The 16,396-nt window shown below is 38.9% G+C and overlaps 1 protein-coding gene across 1 annotated transcript in view; it reads left to right on the top strand.

The window, feature by feature from the left end:
- LOC132767326 (F-box/LRR-repeat protein 20-like) overlaps nt 1-16,396 on the top strand; it is a 49,295-nt gene extending 32,899 nt beyond the window's left edge. The window contains exons 5-9 of the mRNA XM_067464439.1: nt 4,142-4,331; nt 7,914-8,041; nt 9,758-9,874; nt 13,736-13,846; nt 15,934-16,396. Coding sequence (XP_067320540.1) covers nt 4,142-4,331; nt 7,914-8,041; nt 9,758-9,874; nt 13,736-13,846; nt 15,934-16,060 — 673 coding nt within the window. The 3' untranslated portion in view covers nt 16,061-16,396. The remainder of the gene's footprint in view (nt 1-4,141; nt 4,332-7,913; nt 8,042-9,757; nt 9,875-13,735; nt 13,847-15,933) is intronic.

Genomic DNA, 16,396 nt, shown 5'->3' with positions numbered 1-16,396 from the left:
GGTACTGCAAGTCCCATCATCCATGGTTCATCCTCCTCCAAACTGCAGTAGGATGTCGAGTGGGTCTTGTGTGCTCTGTTTGCCAAGTGTGGTCTGTCTTGGTAATTGTCTGACTCAGCCCCCTCTGGCCTTTCCTTTCCTCTGTCATCTCGGAATCTTGGAATTGAGGCTGGCCAATCAGAGACCATATGCAAATTTCCTTCTCATGTCCCCGTTTCTGCCATGAACTCTTTTCTCCACCAGGGGCTCCTCTTGAAGCTGGCCAATCAGAGACCATATGCAAATAGCACCACTGCGGCAGCCAATCCGAATGTTGGAACATTCAGGCTGGCCAATCAGAACGCTGCCACATATCCCTTCCGCCCTTCCGCCCGCCGCCCTTCCTCTGTCCGATACAAACAAACACTCTTCTTTATTATATATATAGATATAGATATAGATAGATATAGATATAGATATAGATAACCTGGAAAACACAAGAAAGGCCATCCACTTATATCTCCATACCAAAAAAGGGAAATGCTAAAGAATGCTCAGACTTTCACACAGTGGCACTTATTTCACATGTCAGTAAGGTAATGATCAAGATCCTGCAAGACTCCAGCAATACATAGAGAGAGAGTTGCCAGATGTACAAGCGGGTTTTAGAAAAGGCAGAGGAACGAGAAACCCAGTTGCCAATATCCACTGGATAATGGAGGAAGGTATGGAGTTTCAGAAAAACATCTATTTCTGTTTTATTGACTACTAGCCATTCCCTTGCCATGCGTTGCTGTGGCCCAGTTTGTATATATGTGTTTTGAGTATATGTGTATATATGTGTGTATGTGTGTGTATATATTTGTATATATATTGTTTTGCGCATGCTTTGTAATGTATTTTTATTTTTTGGCTTTTAAAGTCCCTTCCGCTGTGTCAATTCATCCAGTGGTTTTTGAGTTATGATAATCCCACAAACAAACATTACATTTTTATTTATATAGATTCTAAAGCCATTGACTGTGGATCATAATACATTGTGGCAAGTTCTTGGAGGTCTGGGGATACTAAGTCATCTTGTCTGTCTCCCGAGGAATCTGTATAATGACCAAATAGCAACAGTGAGAACAGACCATGGAACAACAGACTGGTTCAAGATTGGGAAAGGAGTACAGCAGGGCTGTATACTCTCACCCTACCTATTCAGCTTGAATGCAGAACCCATCATGTGAAATACGGGCCTGAGGAATCCAAGGCTGGAGTTAACATTTCTGAATAAAACATTAACAACCTTAGATATGGAGATGATACCACTTTGATGGCTGAAAGAGAGGAGGACCTGATGAGTCTTATAACCGCCCTGAGTTGCCCTCGGGCTGAGAATGGCGGTATAGAAATATTGTAAATAGTAAATAAATAAATAACCAAGGTGAAAAAAGTGCAAAAACTGGGTTGCAGTTAAACAATAAAAAAAACCCAAAATTATGGCAACCAGACTAATTGATAACAGGCAAATAGAGGGAGAAAACGTGGAGGCAGCGACAGACTATATATTTCTAGGAGTGAAGATTATTGCAGAAGACTTTTATTTCTTGGGAGGAGAACAATGAACAATCTCAATAAAATAGTGAAGAATAGAGATATCACACTGGCAACAAAGATCCACATAGTTAGAGCAGTGGTATTCCCTGTAGTAACCTATGGATGCGAGAGCTGTACCACAAAGAAGGCTGAGCAAAGGAAGATAGATGCTTTTGATTCTACACTTGATCTTAGCCAAAAGGCTGAGAAGCTTCTGAACTGAGGTGCTGAAGGAAAATTCTAAGAGTGCCTTGGATCACAAGAAGATTAAACCAGTCCATACTCCAGGAAACCAAGGCCAGCTGCTCACTGGAGGGAAGGATATTAGAGGCAAAGATGAATTACTTTGTCCATATAATGAGAAGACAGGAAAACTTGGAGAAGATAATGGAAGGAAAATGGAAGAGGGGCTGACCAAGGGCAAGATGGACGGATGTTATCCTTGAAGTGACTGGGTTGACCTTGAAGGAGCTTGGGGTAGCCACAGCCGACAGGGAGCTCTGGTGTGGGCTGGTCCATGAGGTCATGAAGTGTTGGAAGTGACTGAATGAATAAACAACAACAATACCTCATCTGCCATCGATGTGCACCTGCTTTCAGATTGCTGTGACTATAAAACTGGATGAGAGCAAGACTGAAATGTGTTCCTTATCTCAATTTCTTTTTTTAAAAAACCCACCCAAAATGTTCTCCAACCTTGTTTGTCTCTTTCCTAGTCATAATTATATTTCACCAGTACTGCCTTTATTATAAAATTCTAGAGCATGATGGAGTGCGACAATTCTTCCTGCTGATGTGTTTACCCATGACAGATGCACTTTAATGATATAGCATACTCCAGCTGCGTGCAATAAAAACACAAAATGAATTTGCATAGCAGCACAGAGTACAAATCAGGCTGCTGAAGCATCTGTGATAATGCAGGGAACTCTAACTGAGCAATTCAAGAACAGGAGCTATGAAGGAACAATATGGACAGGATCTACTAATAAATATGCCAGAGTCCAGACCACTTTATTTATTGCCTGCAGAAGACCTAGTTTTGTCCTTTGTGTTTGACAATACAAATTGTTTTAACTTTCTAAGCAGGGTATTCTACAGTATTTTTCCTTTAGAAAATTAACTCGTACCTTCTTTCCATCTAGTTTTAAATAATATCATGAATTTGGCACTCAGATGACTGGAAGGTGATAACAGATTCCTAGACAGAATTTAAATAAATTGACAGGTAGCAATGACTTTTGATTCCTGAGCCTAAGAGAGAAGAGTGGAAAGACATGCCTGGTTCAGTATTTTAGAATGTTGGGCATCTGAATGTTGGGTACTTGAGCACTTTTTGGCAGAAACATAAGTATTAATTGTGTCGAACGTTTTAATTAAATGTTTGAAATAAAGTCTCTTCCTGTCGATTTGAAGGGCTATGTGCAATTGTATGAAATAGTTTGGACATAAAAGTCTTCGCCAGTTGTTTATCTTAGTGTGGAAACTAGCTCATTTTAGAGTCCACCATTTAAATATACGATTACTATAGAGCATTTAAACTATTAAATAATTACTATTTTCATACTGGATTCCTCCCCCCCCCCCCCAGATTTTATAATACCCATGTTTGCAAATACCTACATAGGGTCAATCCAAGCGGGCATTTAAACCGAGACCTGTCTCGGTGAAACTGAATTAATTCGGAACGAAGCAGAATTTACCTGTTTTGTTACAAATTAATTAAATACCCCATTAGATCTGGGCCTTCCTGAAAGGCCCGGGTCTAATGGGGTATTGGGTCAGTGGGGACTCACCACTGGGTAGTTCCAGGACCAACCGGAACTACCTGGAGGTGAGTCCCCATTTGCCATCTCACACCTTTTGGGCTCCTGGAGCCCATAGGTGCAGAATGACACCCAGCCCCTCCCCTTAGGCCCCCTCATAACAAGTATTAAAATTAAAAGAAACTTAGCGGTCCACCATTAAGGTGGCTCTTCAATCCTCCTGGAGTGTAGAAATGACACACCAGGTGACCGGGGGGGGGGGGGGGGTTGGGGGTTCCCTCCTTGCCCCCTCCTGGCACATCAAGTATTGTTTTGGGGTGCTTTGGGATGGCTGGAGGCCATTTCAGTAGTTATCAGGATGGCATTTAGAAACCCCCTCCCCAACCGGGAAAGCCCATTTTTTGAGGGGTGGAGTGGGATTTTGCCGCTGTCTGGAAGCACCCATAATGAGCTATCTTGGAGATGGGACCCAAATCTAAACACAAAACATTTATATTTCTTGTGCACCTTATGTTCTTATGTTTCAAGCACAGTATTATTAATAATGTTATGCAGAAAATAAAGTTTGCATATACTGAAGCATCAAAAGGCAAAGTTGTCACTACCTGTTGAAGCATTTTGGATTTAGGCATTCCAGGGAAGGGATAACTACCCAGTATAAAATTTTGTGTTATTACCCCGCTATGTCATTTATGTTTTGTTTTTCTTTAATATTTTGGACAGCTTTACACTGAAATGGTTTTATTGAATATTGAGCTGCTGATGTTAGAAGAGATTGCAAATTTACTTGACTATATTGTTTTATCTTTCTTCAGACTTAAGAAACTTGAAATATTTGGCTGCCATGCTGTTACTGCCAAATGCCTGAGTTGTGTTGCTGTGAGATGTCCTAACCTAAAGGTCCTGAATATTGGCAGAGTTCCCAAGATTACTGAGGACTGTTTGGCAAAAATTGTAAATTGCATGGAAAAACTAACTAGTCTGAACTGTACAGGGCTCAATGTGGTAAGGAAAGATTTCCCTGTTCTCACCTAATTTCAACTGTTGTTTCTATCTTTCAAGCTGCAGCAATTTTCTCCAATACATTGTTTTTCTACTGCACATAGTTAGAAATCTAAATTAAAGGTGGAAAATTCTTTTAGACTAAGATCCAAATTCAATTTCAGATAATTTCTTGATGCTGTTCTCCATTAATGAATTGGATCAAAAGCAAAAAAGTGGTACCAAGAACGCAGGATAAAGACCTTATTGGAAGTAACTAAATTTCAGAAGAAACGTCTCACCCTTTAAGAATGGGAAATATAAAAGCCCAGAAGACTACTGAAGAATGATAACATGAGGAAAAAGTGTGGACACAAATTTGATCCTAATGTTTCCCCAACAAAATCAAAGTTAATTTCAGCACAGTTATGTTGCTTAATAACAACAGAACATTGTTTACATTTGGCATATTCACCTTGTTTATATACATATGGAGAATATTATGTAAATTCTAGTTAACTAAAATGCAAAGTAGGATTGCTGATGAAGTTGCAGGTATGACAGGGTTTACTCTGTAAGTAATTATAAAGCAAAGGTCATTCTAGTATGCTTTCTGCTTCCAGTGATTATGTCAAAAATGAGACAGAACACTACCAATTTATATAAAAACTATATAATAGACTGCATTCAAAGTAGTTTTTATATGTGACATTTGGCTAATTAAACTCGTTTGTTTGTGAACAGGTGGTTTTTAATTACAAAGGAGGACAATGTTGAAACCACTGGAAAATTCTGTCTTTTCTCCTATATAAGGTTGTTTTCTAAGACTGTAGGTTACTATGTTTATAGCTGCCAACTGGCCAGTCTCTGCATTCTTTGGAAAACATTTCTGATATACATCCCTTTCTCTTCCATTTAATTTTGGGGTGTGTGTGCAGAGACATATGTATGTTTTTACCCTCTTTCCCCTTCCCTTCTGCTCCCTCACCCATATTGTGCTTCAGTAGTTATATTTATATTTTTAATGTACCACACATACCAAGTTTGTATGAAAATGTGACTATTTCCTGTGCTGGTCAATGACCGAAATAAATGATTTGATTTGATTTGAGAGACATATATCTTAACAGTGGAAATATGTGTATAATGTTTCAGAGCTACAAGGGACTAGGAGAAAGGGAAAGAAAGAAAGATCTGTACTGGGCTTGATGTTATGGGTTTTCTGAAGTACCCAGCAACTGCAGGATGATACTTAGTGGAGGGGGATGTTAAGCACAATACTTTTTTGCTGGCATACTATACATGAAGTACCTTACATTGTATAATGCTGTGCTCCCTTTAAGTTTTCCCTTTCCTTAAACAAAAAGTATTTTGTGGTTACATGGTCATTCCAGGAACTACTTCTGGACTGTGATGCATTTCAACCAGCATGAATCTCATGCTGGTTGAAATGTGTAGAAGCAATTTTACAATAAATAACTCTGCAAAAGTATTTACATAAGAAGATAAATGCAATGCTTATTCACCTCACTCTGAGAATTTTCTCCAAAACTCTACCCCTTCTCCGTCTTTTTCAGCTCTGTCTTTGTTTTGTCACCATCCCAGGTATAATAAGATTATTATAAATTGAAATAAGATGAGATTCAGGTAAAAATGCTGTTCTTTCCCAGTCTAGGTCTCTTCTACACAGCACCTAAAATGCGGAAGTTACCGGGTTAAAAGTGGGGGGTGGGCTGTGGCATCGGCTATGATGCTAGTGCTAAATCCACGCTCATTTACATTAACAGAGAAAAAACACATGGTAAAAAGTCCCCTTACATCCTGATTTTGGCCAGAAAATGTGCATATTCACATGATTGTACAACCCTGCAATCATGCGATTTCTTTCCTTTCACGCGATTTCCTTCCTTTCCTCCCCCTTGTAGAGACTGCTCCAGCGCAAGTCTGCTTTTAACAAGCCTGAAACAGCTGATCAGCTGATTGGGCTGTGAAACACAAAGAAAGAAAAGCACAAACAGAGAGCACTTAGAACTCTCTGAAACTCTTTCTTTCACAGTTTATAATATTAAACAGAGCTTGCATTAAAAATGGGGAAAGAGAGATAAGAAATGTGCTTGTGTGTACATGCAGATATTTTCATGTGTGCACACAAGGTTCAGTGCATAATAGTGATTTAAAAAACCAACCTTCCGTTGGATGTCCCCCATCTGCCCCCCATTTTGTTCCGATACAGAGGAAGCCTGTGAGGATGGCAGGGGACCCAGTCCCAGGACTAACAGGTCTATGTGGGGACTTGCAGTCAGGTTCCAGGATTTTTACCCCCCATTTTAATCCCGGATTTTGGTGCTGTCTGGAACCACCCTCAGTCGAGTTTCAGAATGCAGATTAACTGCATTGAACTGGATTATATGACAATGTAGACTATATAATCCAGTTCAGTGTGGTTCAATCTGCATTATATGAGTCTACACTCACCATTATAATGAAGACCAGTGAAAACTGCAGTGTTGACCCTGAATAATTGTGCTTGTCTATCTGTGCACATTGCTGAATGTTGTATTAGATAATTATTCTGTCTGTTTAGTGGATACATGGGCATTTTAAAAATAAAATGTAACTCCTAGTTTGTAAGCAGAAGGCAAGAAAAAAGGAAAGCGAAGTTTTGATTGAACCGTTTGGCACACATAAGGGAACACACAAATTTCAAAGAGAGCTAAACATTTTATTAACATAAAATCAGCTGACCTTGTGTGAAGAAACAGGAAGTACTGGATGCCACAGAACATGTTTGTTTATTTATGCCTTGTCTAGTTCAGATTCATAAGGAAATGTAAAAGTGATTCTTTTGATTCTGATTTTAATTATATCTGATTAAAAACAAATATCTTACATTCAGCCACATCTCCATTATTAATAAGGGGAAGTACTTTTGAACTGGATTAAGTGTGAAGCCAACACAATGTGAGTCCTAATAACAGATATGCTTTACTTTGAGCTCTTCTTAAGTTCTTATGGGAGTTGCCATGCTCACAAGAGAAAGACATTGTACTCACACCCACAGGTTTAGAACCCTTTAATATATGATCTTCCAGATGTTTTTGAACTGCTGATCCCTCATCCATCACCACTGCTATGCAACTGATGGGAGTTCAACACAGCAACATTTGGAGGTATTCTTCAACTCAGTTTAAATCATACATAACTATAGGAAGAAGCACAAGAGACAGTATACAGCTGTGACTGTGTTGTTGAACAAGGACTCTGAAATAAAGGGTTCATATCCCAATATGGTCACAAAAACCCAATGTGTGATCTTGGACAAGCCACACTCTCTCAGACAATGGCAGTGGCAAATCTCCGCTAGACAAATCTTGCCAAGAAATCCCTGTGATATGTCTTAGAATTGCTCTAAGTTGGAAACGTCTTGAAGGCTACATAAGATCAACAATATGAAGAAGTGACATTTTTCAATAGGCTGAAGTGATAGCCAAGTTTAACATGTGTAAGATGACATGACATTTCTTGGGGCCCTTTTGTGCAATGTCTTTTGAAGGAAATTCATCCAAATGATCATATTTCCTGATTGTCTTTTCTGCTTGGTCGCAGGTGAGGGATCATTTGGTCCATTTTATTGTGAAAAAATGTCCTGAATTGGAATGCCTCATTCTCCATTCTTGCTGTCAAGTAACTGACAGCAGCCTGGTGGAAATTAGCACTCATTTACCTTCAATCAGGTGTGTTTCGTGATGTTTCTGAAACATTGCTGCTATTTATAATAATTTAAGGTGGTCACACTCAGTGACTTCATTTGGGCCAGAAGCATGATTAATGGTTCTTTGTGAAAAAGAGTGGTCCAGAGGCACATGAGAGGGGACTTTAAGCAAAGACTGGGTGGCCATCTATCAGGGGTGCTTTGGATGTGATTTTCCTGCATCTTGGCAGGGGATTGGACTGGATGGCCCACAAGGTCTCTTCCAACTCTAGGATTCTATGATTCTTTACGTCAGTGTTTCTCAACCTGGGGGTTGGGACCCCTGGGGGTTCACGAGGCGTTATCAGAGGGGTTGTCAAAAACCATCAGAAAACACCGTATTTTTATTTATTCTGTTGGTCATGGGAGTTATGTGTGCCAGGTTTGGTTCAATTCCATCATTGGTGGGGTTCAGAATGCTCTTTGATTGTAGGTGAACTATAAATTCCAGCAGCTACAACTCCCAAATGACAAAATCATTTTTTGTTTGATAATCACTCCTTGGATTAGAAGGTGTATTGTGTCCAAATTCAGTGGCAATTCACCCAGTGGTTTTTGAGTTATGTTAATCCCACAAACGAACATTACATTTTTATTTATATAGATGTGGAAGGGGCCTCCAGTGGCTTTTGGGGTCTCTTCCAGTTCTGTGATTCTGTGAGCCCTACATACCAACCTGGAAATTTTTACATCCCTCTCCCATGGGTAACACAAGTATGTATTATGGCAACATATGCTATCTTAAAATTCAGGACAGTGGTTATATTGTTTCTTTGGTAACACAGGTTCCTCCGCTTTTTAATATTTTGTTATTTTTGATCTTTCCCTGTCTTCTTTATTTGGAAGCAATGGGATTCTATTTGATATTAGTCACAATTATGGCTGTTGACATCATAAGCAGAAGTGCCCACTGGGGGAAACAGAGTGCATGATTTTGTGATCCATTCCCTGAGCTCTGTTTAAGAGCTCAGGAAACACAGACATGGCATAGATTGCAGTTCTGTTTATCATGTGGCTGTAAAGACTTCATATAATCTAACATTATTATTATTATTATTATTAACTTTATTTGTACCCCGCGAGCATCTCCCGAAGGACTCGATGCGGCTTACACAGGCCGAAGCCACAACACAATACAATAGAAACAAACAAAGCAAATTAAAAACAAAAACAAATCAAATCAAAATTAGCAATACAGCAGAACTATACATCGGGACAATATAAAAATATAAAAACTGGTTCGGCCGGTGAGAGGTACAAGGTTAAAAGTGCTGAAAATGGTAGGAGGGGCGTCGGGATTAAAGTACGGTGTGCAGCAATATTAACCGTGCTAACGTGCTATTAGGACTTGGGATGAGGGTTCCTAATCCGGGAAGGCACAGCGGAACAGCCAAGTTTTCAGGTTCCTTCTGAAAGCTGTTAGTGTAGGGGCCTGTCGGAGATCTTTTGGGAGGGCGTTCCAGAGTCGGGGGGCCGCTACGGAGAAGGCCCTGTCCCGCGTCCCCACCAAACGCGCTTGCGACGCAGGCGGGATCACGAGCAGGGCCTCCCCAGATGATCGAAGTGAGCGTGTAGGTTCGTAGATGGAGATGCGGTCACGCAGGTAGGGTGGTCCCAAACCGTTTAGGACCACTTAATACATGTCAAATATTTATTTATTTGATTGATATACCTGGATTCTCTGTTTTGATTCCTGCAGGTACCTTGATGTTAGTGGCTGTGAAAAAGTGACTGACGCCGGAGTTCAAGCTTTGGCAAGGAAGTGTCATAGGATTTCTTACCTTGATTTGAGTTCCACAGCAACAAGCAAGAGAGGGTAAAATGTTTGAGACTGTTTCACACTTATGCCTCTGTAATACAAGTAAAGTCTGACTTTCAAGGTGTGTTTTGTATAAACTACATTGTTACTGCAAGCAATAACACGTGTCTATTAAATAACAGAGTGCAGCCATATACCTTCCAATTCTATGATTCTATCATCTCTAGTCTAAAAACAGTCCTGGAGTATCTGTCGTGAGCATCTCCTCCACTTGACTCCTGGATTGTCATGAACTTTTCAGTAAAACTAACCCAGAATATAGTCTGCTCTGGCTGGAAAAAGTACTTGGTTCAGCACAGAGTGACTAAAATGTCCGGGTCACATAACAAAAATGGTACTACTCTGTGAATCTTACTAAATGCTATTTTAAGATTTGCTGGTGAATCATTTGCTTCTAAATCCTAGGTGATTTAAAAAGCAAGTCTATTCTATTATTTTTTTTAAAAAAAATCTGGAGTTCCTTTTAGATGGCATGCCCCATTGCACTGACAGAGACCTTTATAGAGCTGTTGTCATGCATTAATAGCATTTTTAATTAGCAAAGTATCTACATGCTAAAAGAAAGTAGGTTTCTGCCCCCCTGCTGGAGTCAGTCAGTGTGCGTCAGTAGTAGGTACAAAGCTCTTGTTGCCAGTCCCTGTAATGACGGAGCTCCCTTTTCATCTCACAGCTGGATCTTTTCAAGAGCCGAGGGTCTGCTAATTAAGATGAAAAGTAAAGAGGTGACAAAAGAGCTTTTTTCCCCACTACATTTTAAATTTCCCTTCCTGAGTTGCAGAGCATTAAGACTGTGTTGCCTAGGTAGCAGTGGAGCTCCATAATTGTGAGGCTTTATGTTCCTTAAATACAACCATGTTGCTCTGGACTGTCTGGGTTTCATCTGTCTGGTCTGGTCCATTTCCTTCTTGATTCCATTATGTTCAACTGCATCTCATGGGGCTATTTTTCTTTTAAGAGCCCATTGGACTTAAACGCTACTGTACCAGAACATGTCCTTGTAGTTATTTAGTTAGACAATGCAGCTTATATAAATTACCACAATAATTTTGATGGATTTTCTTGATTTGCATTGCCTCTGCACTCACTGACTGCAAGGAGATCAGTATCTTGTACATTCTTGGAAAAGCTTGCATTGGAATATGGACTACAATGTAGCCTTCAGAATATGAAGAAGCACAAATTCAGTTTGCTGAACATGTAATCCAATGTTCTGCTACAGCACACAGGGGATACATGATTTTTGTACCATAATTTTTCGCTCCAATCAGGCTATTCAAGGCCTGGGATAGGCTGATTTTAAACTAAGACAAAAACCAGAAATCAACTTCCTTTAGTGGTTCATTTGCAGGAGGGTGGGTTTTTTTCTGGTGCTAAGCCAAAACATGGATTTTTCTTAAAGTTTTTGGGGACTATTTTTCCCCCAAAGTATACATGCATATGGTTTAAAATCCTTGAAGTTTTTAAAGTGTTTTTAAACTTGGTTATGTTAAAACTGATTTTTATCTTGCATAAATTAATTATGCTTTTAATATGGAATTTTCCAGCATGTCCAGCAGTTGATAGTGGTTAGAATGCCTAGCAGTTGGTGGTGGTGGTTAGTATACAGAAGGTTTGGCAGGATCATGACCTGCATGGCGGTGATGCTTTAGAAGGTATAGACAGGGTTAGTCTTTCTCCTAGTTCTAAAGGACAGAGGTTTTTTTGTCAGGAGGGACTTGAGAAACTGCAAGGGCAGAGTAATCTGTAGGTAAGAATGTAAAGGCGGTAGCAATTAAGGGCAGAAACCTTCAAGAGAGAGGATTCAGCTGTGATAAGATGCATAAAAAGAGCCTAGCAGAGACTGCTCTTTGGAAGAAAAGTATTTGTCATGCTTGGCCATGGATATTGGTAGTGCTTCCCTTGGGTTGGTGGATTATGGTGTTAAGACCCGTGTCATGAACTCTTGTGAGTCTTGTACTGTGTGGAACCTTGAACCAAGAGGATTATTGTGTTGGTGAACATCTTTGTGTCCGTACCCTGCTGTTGACCTTGATGAATTGCGAACCCTTGGAATGACCCTCGACTACTGTGTTTGGACTACTCTTGAACTTTGGCTTCTCTGGGGGCCCTTCCACACAGCCATATAACCCAGAATATCAAGGCAGAATGAATTGAGTTATCTCAGTCCACACTGCCATATATGCCAGTTCAGAGCAGGTAGTGTGGGATTTTATTCATCTGTGTGGAAGGGGCCTGGCTTGACCAAAGGAAAGATGACTATGTTTTAGACTCTTGCTCCTTGGACATTTATTATTGACTCTTGGCGTCTGTAGTATGCTCCTTGATATAAGTATTTGCTTTATATTATGTGGTGATGATGTATCTTTATGTTTTGAAGTGGGACCTTAAAATGGTGAGAGTGTTTAAGTTAATGTTTCAAATAAAATAGCTTGGACACAGGCCTATTGTTGTTTGGTTAATTTTTGTCGCATATCAGCAGAGCCCTGGATCCTGACAGATTGTTTTAAATTGTTTGCATTGTATTCTCCCTGAAGATTATGTGCATAACATCACCACCACTAACAACAGTATTTATTTATATCCCACTTCTTAAAACAAATCAAAAGAATCTACCTACAAAATAAAAAGTGATGAAATTATTGAAAAAATAAGATTAATTAAGCATAAACGATTAAAAAGTCAGGGGATGATAAAAAAGTACTTTAATATTTTTTTCTAATTCCTTCTTTAAATGTTAAGAAGACTTTTTTTTACCACAAATCTATCACAGTAGAGACTAATGATCTGCAGGATTTCTTTTGTTCCACTCATGCAAAACGTTTGTGCACACAGGCACTGCAAAGGCATTGAAAAACATTGATCTGTGAAGTTTATTCTCCGGCTGCTTTAATGCTTACAGCATTTGCTACAAAGACTTCTGATCTTTTTCTTAAAAGAAAACAATATATATATATCTAATCCACCCATTGTTAACTTGCTATTCACTCTACACTTATAAGGAAGGACATCATGAAGTTGAAAATCTGGTTCACTGTACGTGTGCTAAGTAATAACTAACTGCTTTATTCATTGTGGTTTAGCCTCATTGTTTTTGCTGGTCATGCATAGTTGACTAGTGCTGAATATGCCGAAGAATAACTGAAAGTTCAAATCAGATACATGTATCTTGAGAGTGTATGTATTCGTTATTTATATGTCATTCATTTATATTTGTGATAGTTTTCATTTTAATATAAGATAAAAAATGGCCTCTTTTTTATGGAGGGTACTCTGTCCAGGCTGTACTCAGATCTAGAACTGTTCCTGGCTAAGATGTGAGCCCATCTAAAAAAAAAAAAGCAGAAACCTATCAAAGACTGCAGTGTTGCCTATATGTTGCCTATTGGCTATGAGCTCCATAGTAATGATGGGAATTGTGTACCCTACTAAATTGGACTGTGATTGTAAGTTTGCCATTCAGCAACATCTAGAACTCATCTGCACAACCTGTGGCTTTCCAGGTTTTTAGGATTCCAAATCTCAGAAGCCCTAGCCAGCTTGTCCAATGGTGAGGAATGCTGGGAGCTGAAGCCCAAAACACCTGGATAGCCACAGGTAGTCCAGGATCTAGAAGAATACACAATTTCCACATCCTCTGTGTATGTGGTGACAGATCTGAAGTAACCACAGTACTTAACATGTGTGTATATGTGCATGGGGGGGTGGGGGATTCATTGGAATGTCATCCAGTCTTGTGCCTTTCAGGAAAAAAATGAAATAGCTTAAATGTAACATAAATCCATTCTGAGAAGTAGTTTCTAAGAGTAAATCCTCTCATAATACCAGAATCTAATTGGCATCTTGTTTTATGGGTTTCAGAGTTTGTTTATTGGCTAGTTTCTGCTTCCAGACGTTGGAATGTGTGAAGCTTAGTTTCTGCAAGAATATCTCCTTGAATGCAGTTGGAAAATTATGCAGAAATTGTAGAAGGTGAGTGTGATTGGTACACTATAAAATAGTCTAACAATTAAGTCAATATAAAATGGAAAACTTAAAAGTTTCATTGACAAATCATAAGGAAAGTCCTATTGGTTTAGCATTAAGGAATGTTGAGTTCACAAAAAACGATTGACAGGATTTTCAAGGCTTATAAAGTTTCATGTGCTGTGAAGAAAGAAAATGGGAGAATTTGTTTTCCTTTGTCTTCTACATTAATGAAACTCGGGTTGTGCCAGTAGGTTATTGGCAGCCAAAAGAAAAGCACTTCTTAATTCACTTAGGCCCATTCTGAAATCCTGGCCCAAACACTAATTTTGTATGAAAGAATAGGGTAAAATTGATTTTTGATGTATCTGTGTTGTTTTGATAATGTTATGCTTATGTTTTGCTTACTCTGTATGTTTTGGTGTTTTGTTACATGGAAACCGCCCTGAGTCCCCTAGGGGAGATAGAGCAGTATATAAATAAAATATTGTGTTTGTTGTTATTATTATTATTATTTGAAACACAACAAGATGAGTTCACAGCAGACACTCTGCTGGCTGTTGTATTGGATCACACGTCGGACACTTCCCAAGTGTCTAGGACTGTGTGATGTATCACCGAATAATGCATGCAGATCCCAGTAAGGTGGCCTTTTGCAGCTGCCAATTGTGTTTAAGTGCAGGCCAAGGTCTTTAGGCACTGCACCCAGTGTGCCAATCACCACTGGGGCCACCTTGGCTGGCTTGTGCCAGAGTCTTTGCAGTTCTATCTTTAAATCATATTGTGTCAGCTTTTCCAGTTGTTTCTCTTCAATCCTCCTGTCACCTGGGATTGTAACATCAACAATCCATACTTCGTTTTTTAACATGATTGCGAGGTCAGGAATATTGTGTTCCAAAACTCTGTCAGTCTGAATCCGGAAGTCCCAGAGTAGCTTGACGTGTTCATTCTCTGTAACTTTTTCCGGCTTGTGATCCCACCAGTTCTTTGTTGCAGGCAGATGGTATTTGTGGCACAAGTTCCAATGAATCATCTGAGCAACGGTGTTATGCCTCTGCATGTAATTATTATTATTATTATTATTATTATTATTATTATTATTTGTTTGTTTTCACAAAGGGTGATAATTTGGGATCACAACAGTAGAAACAGAAGGAATGATACACTTAGTGCTCATCTATTTGTTCAGGCTGCTGTGATGTTATCTAAACGAGTGTGTTTAAGAGATAAAACAAATTTGTGAAGCATAGTTGCCTCACAAATCTTTTCAGGTAAATGAATAGCTCAGACTCCTTTTAACTGCTTCCTAATTTTAACAAATTATTTAGCAATAGCATAATACTAGCATGGCCTTTTGTTTTTGTACTCCATGCTGCAGCTGTAACCATCACTGGCATGGGTCAACAAAGGTAAACTTTAATTTCTCAATAGTTTTCCTTGTAGAAACATGTAACATTTCTGGCTTTCCCCCCTTTGTGGTGAGTCAAGGTACTTTTTTTTATAACTGACATAAGAGCAGTGGTTATTACAAAAAAAAGCTCTGGCAATAAGAATCAAGAATGAACATCAGATTGCAGTTCTGTTGGGGATAGAATTCAATATCTTTGGAGGAAACTGGATGAGAGGGCCAAAGAAAAGTGCTGGGGTTACTCTTCCAGCAAGAATATTTTGGATTTCTATCACTAGAACTGCAAGGGCTTAACACTTGCCTTCCCAAGTGAATTTGGACATTTGGCTTTATTTATTTATTTACCATCTTTATATACCGCCTTTCTCAGCCTGAAGGCGACTCAGTGGGGTTTACAGACAGCACAATTCGATGCCCCCAACAACATAAAATACAATTTTAAAACATTTAGCAAATAATATAAAAACCATATAAAACCAGTAAAAACATCAATCCTCATTGTCCCATGCCATACGTATTCACTCTACTATATTTATTCAAAGGCTTTGTAAGTTGTCTTGTATTGAAGATCCTCAATATTTTTAAAAGGAAACAATCAAATTTTAGGTGTTTGTGTATAGTTGCCATATGACATGGAAACAGTGAGCTACTTAATTATACTAAATGTCTCTTTTCTTTGCAACAGATTAAGGACCCTTCATTTATATGGTTGCTGCTTTGTGCCTGATCTGGAGTCTATTAAAAAAGTCAATAAAACTGTAGAAATATTGGATGACCTACATGTCCCTGCTGCTAAGCTGTCATTGGAATGAAGAATCCTACCAAAATACAAAAGAGATGTCATAGTTACGTTAATTTTAAACTCTAGTACCTAATTACTACTCTTAACTGAATCAAATCCATGAAATCAGTGGGAAGGTGGCAAGTTGATACCTGTGTAAGTTCTATTGTTTAAATGGGTCTACTGTAGTTAGCACAAGCAATTGAATTTGGGCCTAGGATCCTTTCTCTCTTTAACTTTCATCCACATACTTAACTATTTTTGCCATTTTGAACATTTGTTAAATAGGAAAAAAACCCTTTTTAGTTTTTTAGGGGCATTGAAAGAAATATAAGCATGATTGTAAATAAGTACAGAAAGCCTCATT

The sequence above is a fragment of the Anolis sagrei genome, chromosome 2 (assembly GCF_037176765.1).
Source record: "Anolis sagrei isolate rAnoSag1 chromosome 2, rAnoSag1.mat, whole genome shotgun sequence".
In the NCBI taxonomy this organism is placed as follows: Eukaryota; Metazoa; Chordata; class Lepidosauria; order Squamata; family Dactyloidae; genus Anolis; species Anolis sagrei.
The sequence above is the reverse complement of the archived record's forward strand: the minus strand, read 5'-3'. Positions and strand labels throughout refer to the sequence as shown.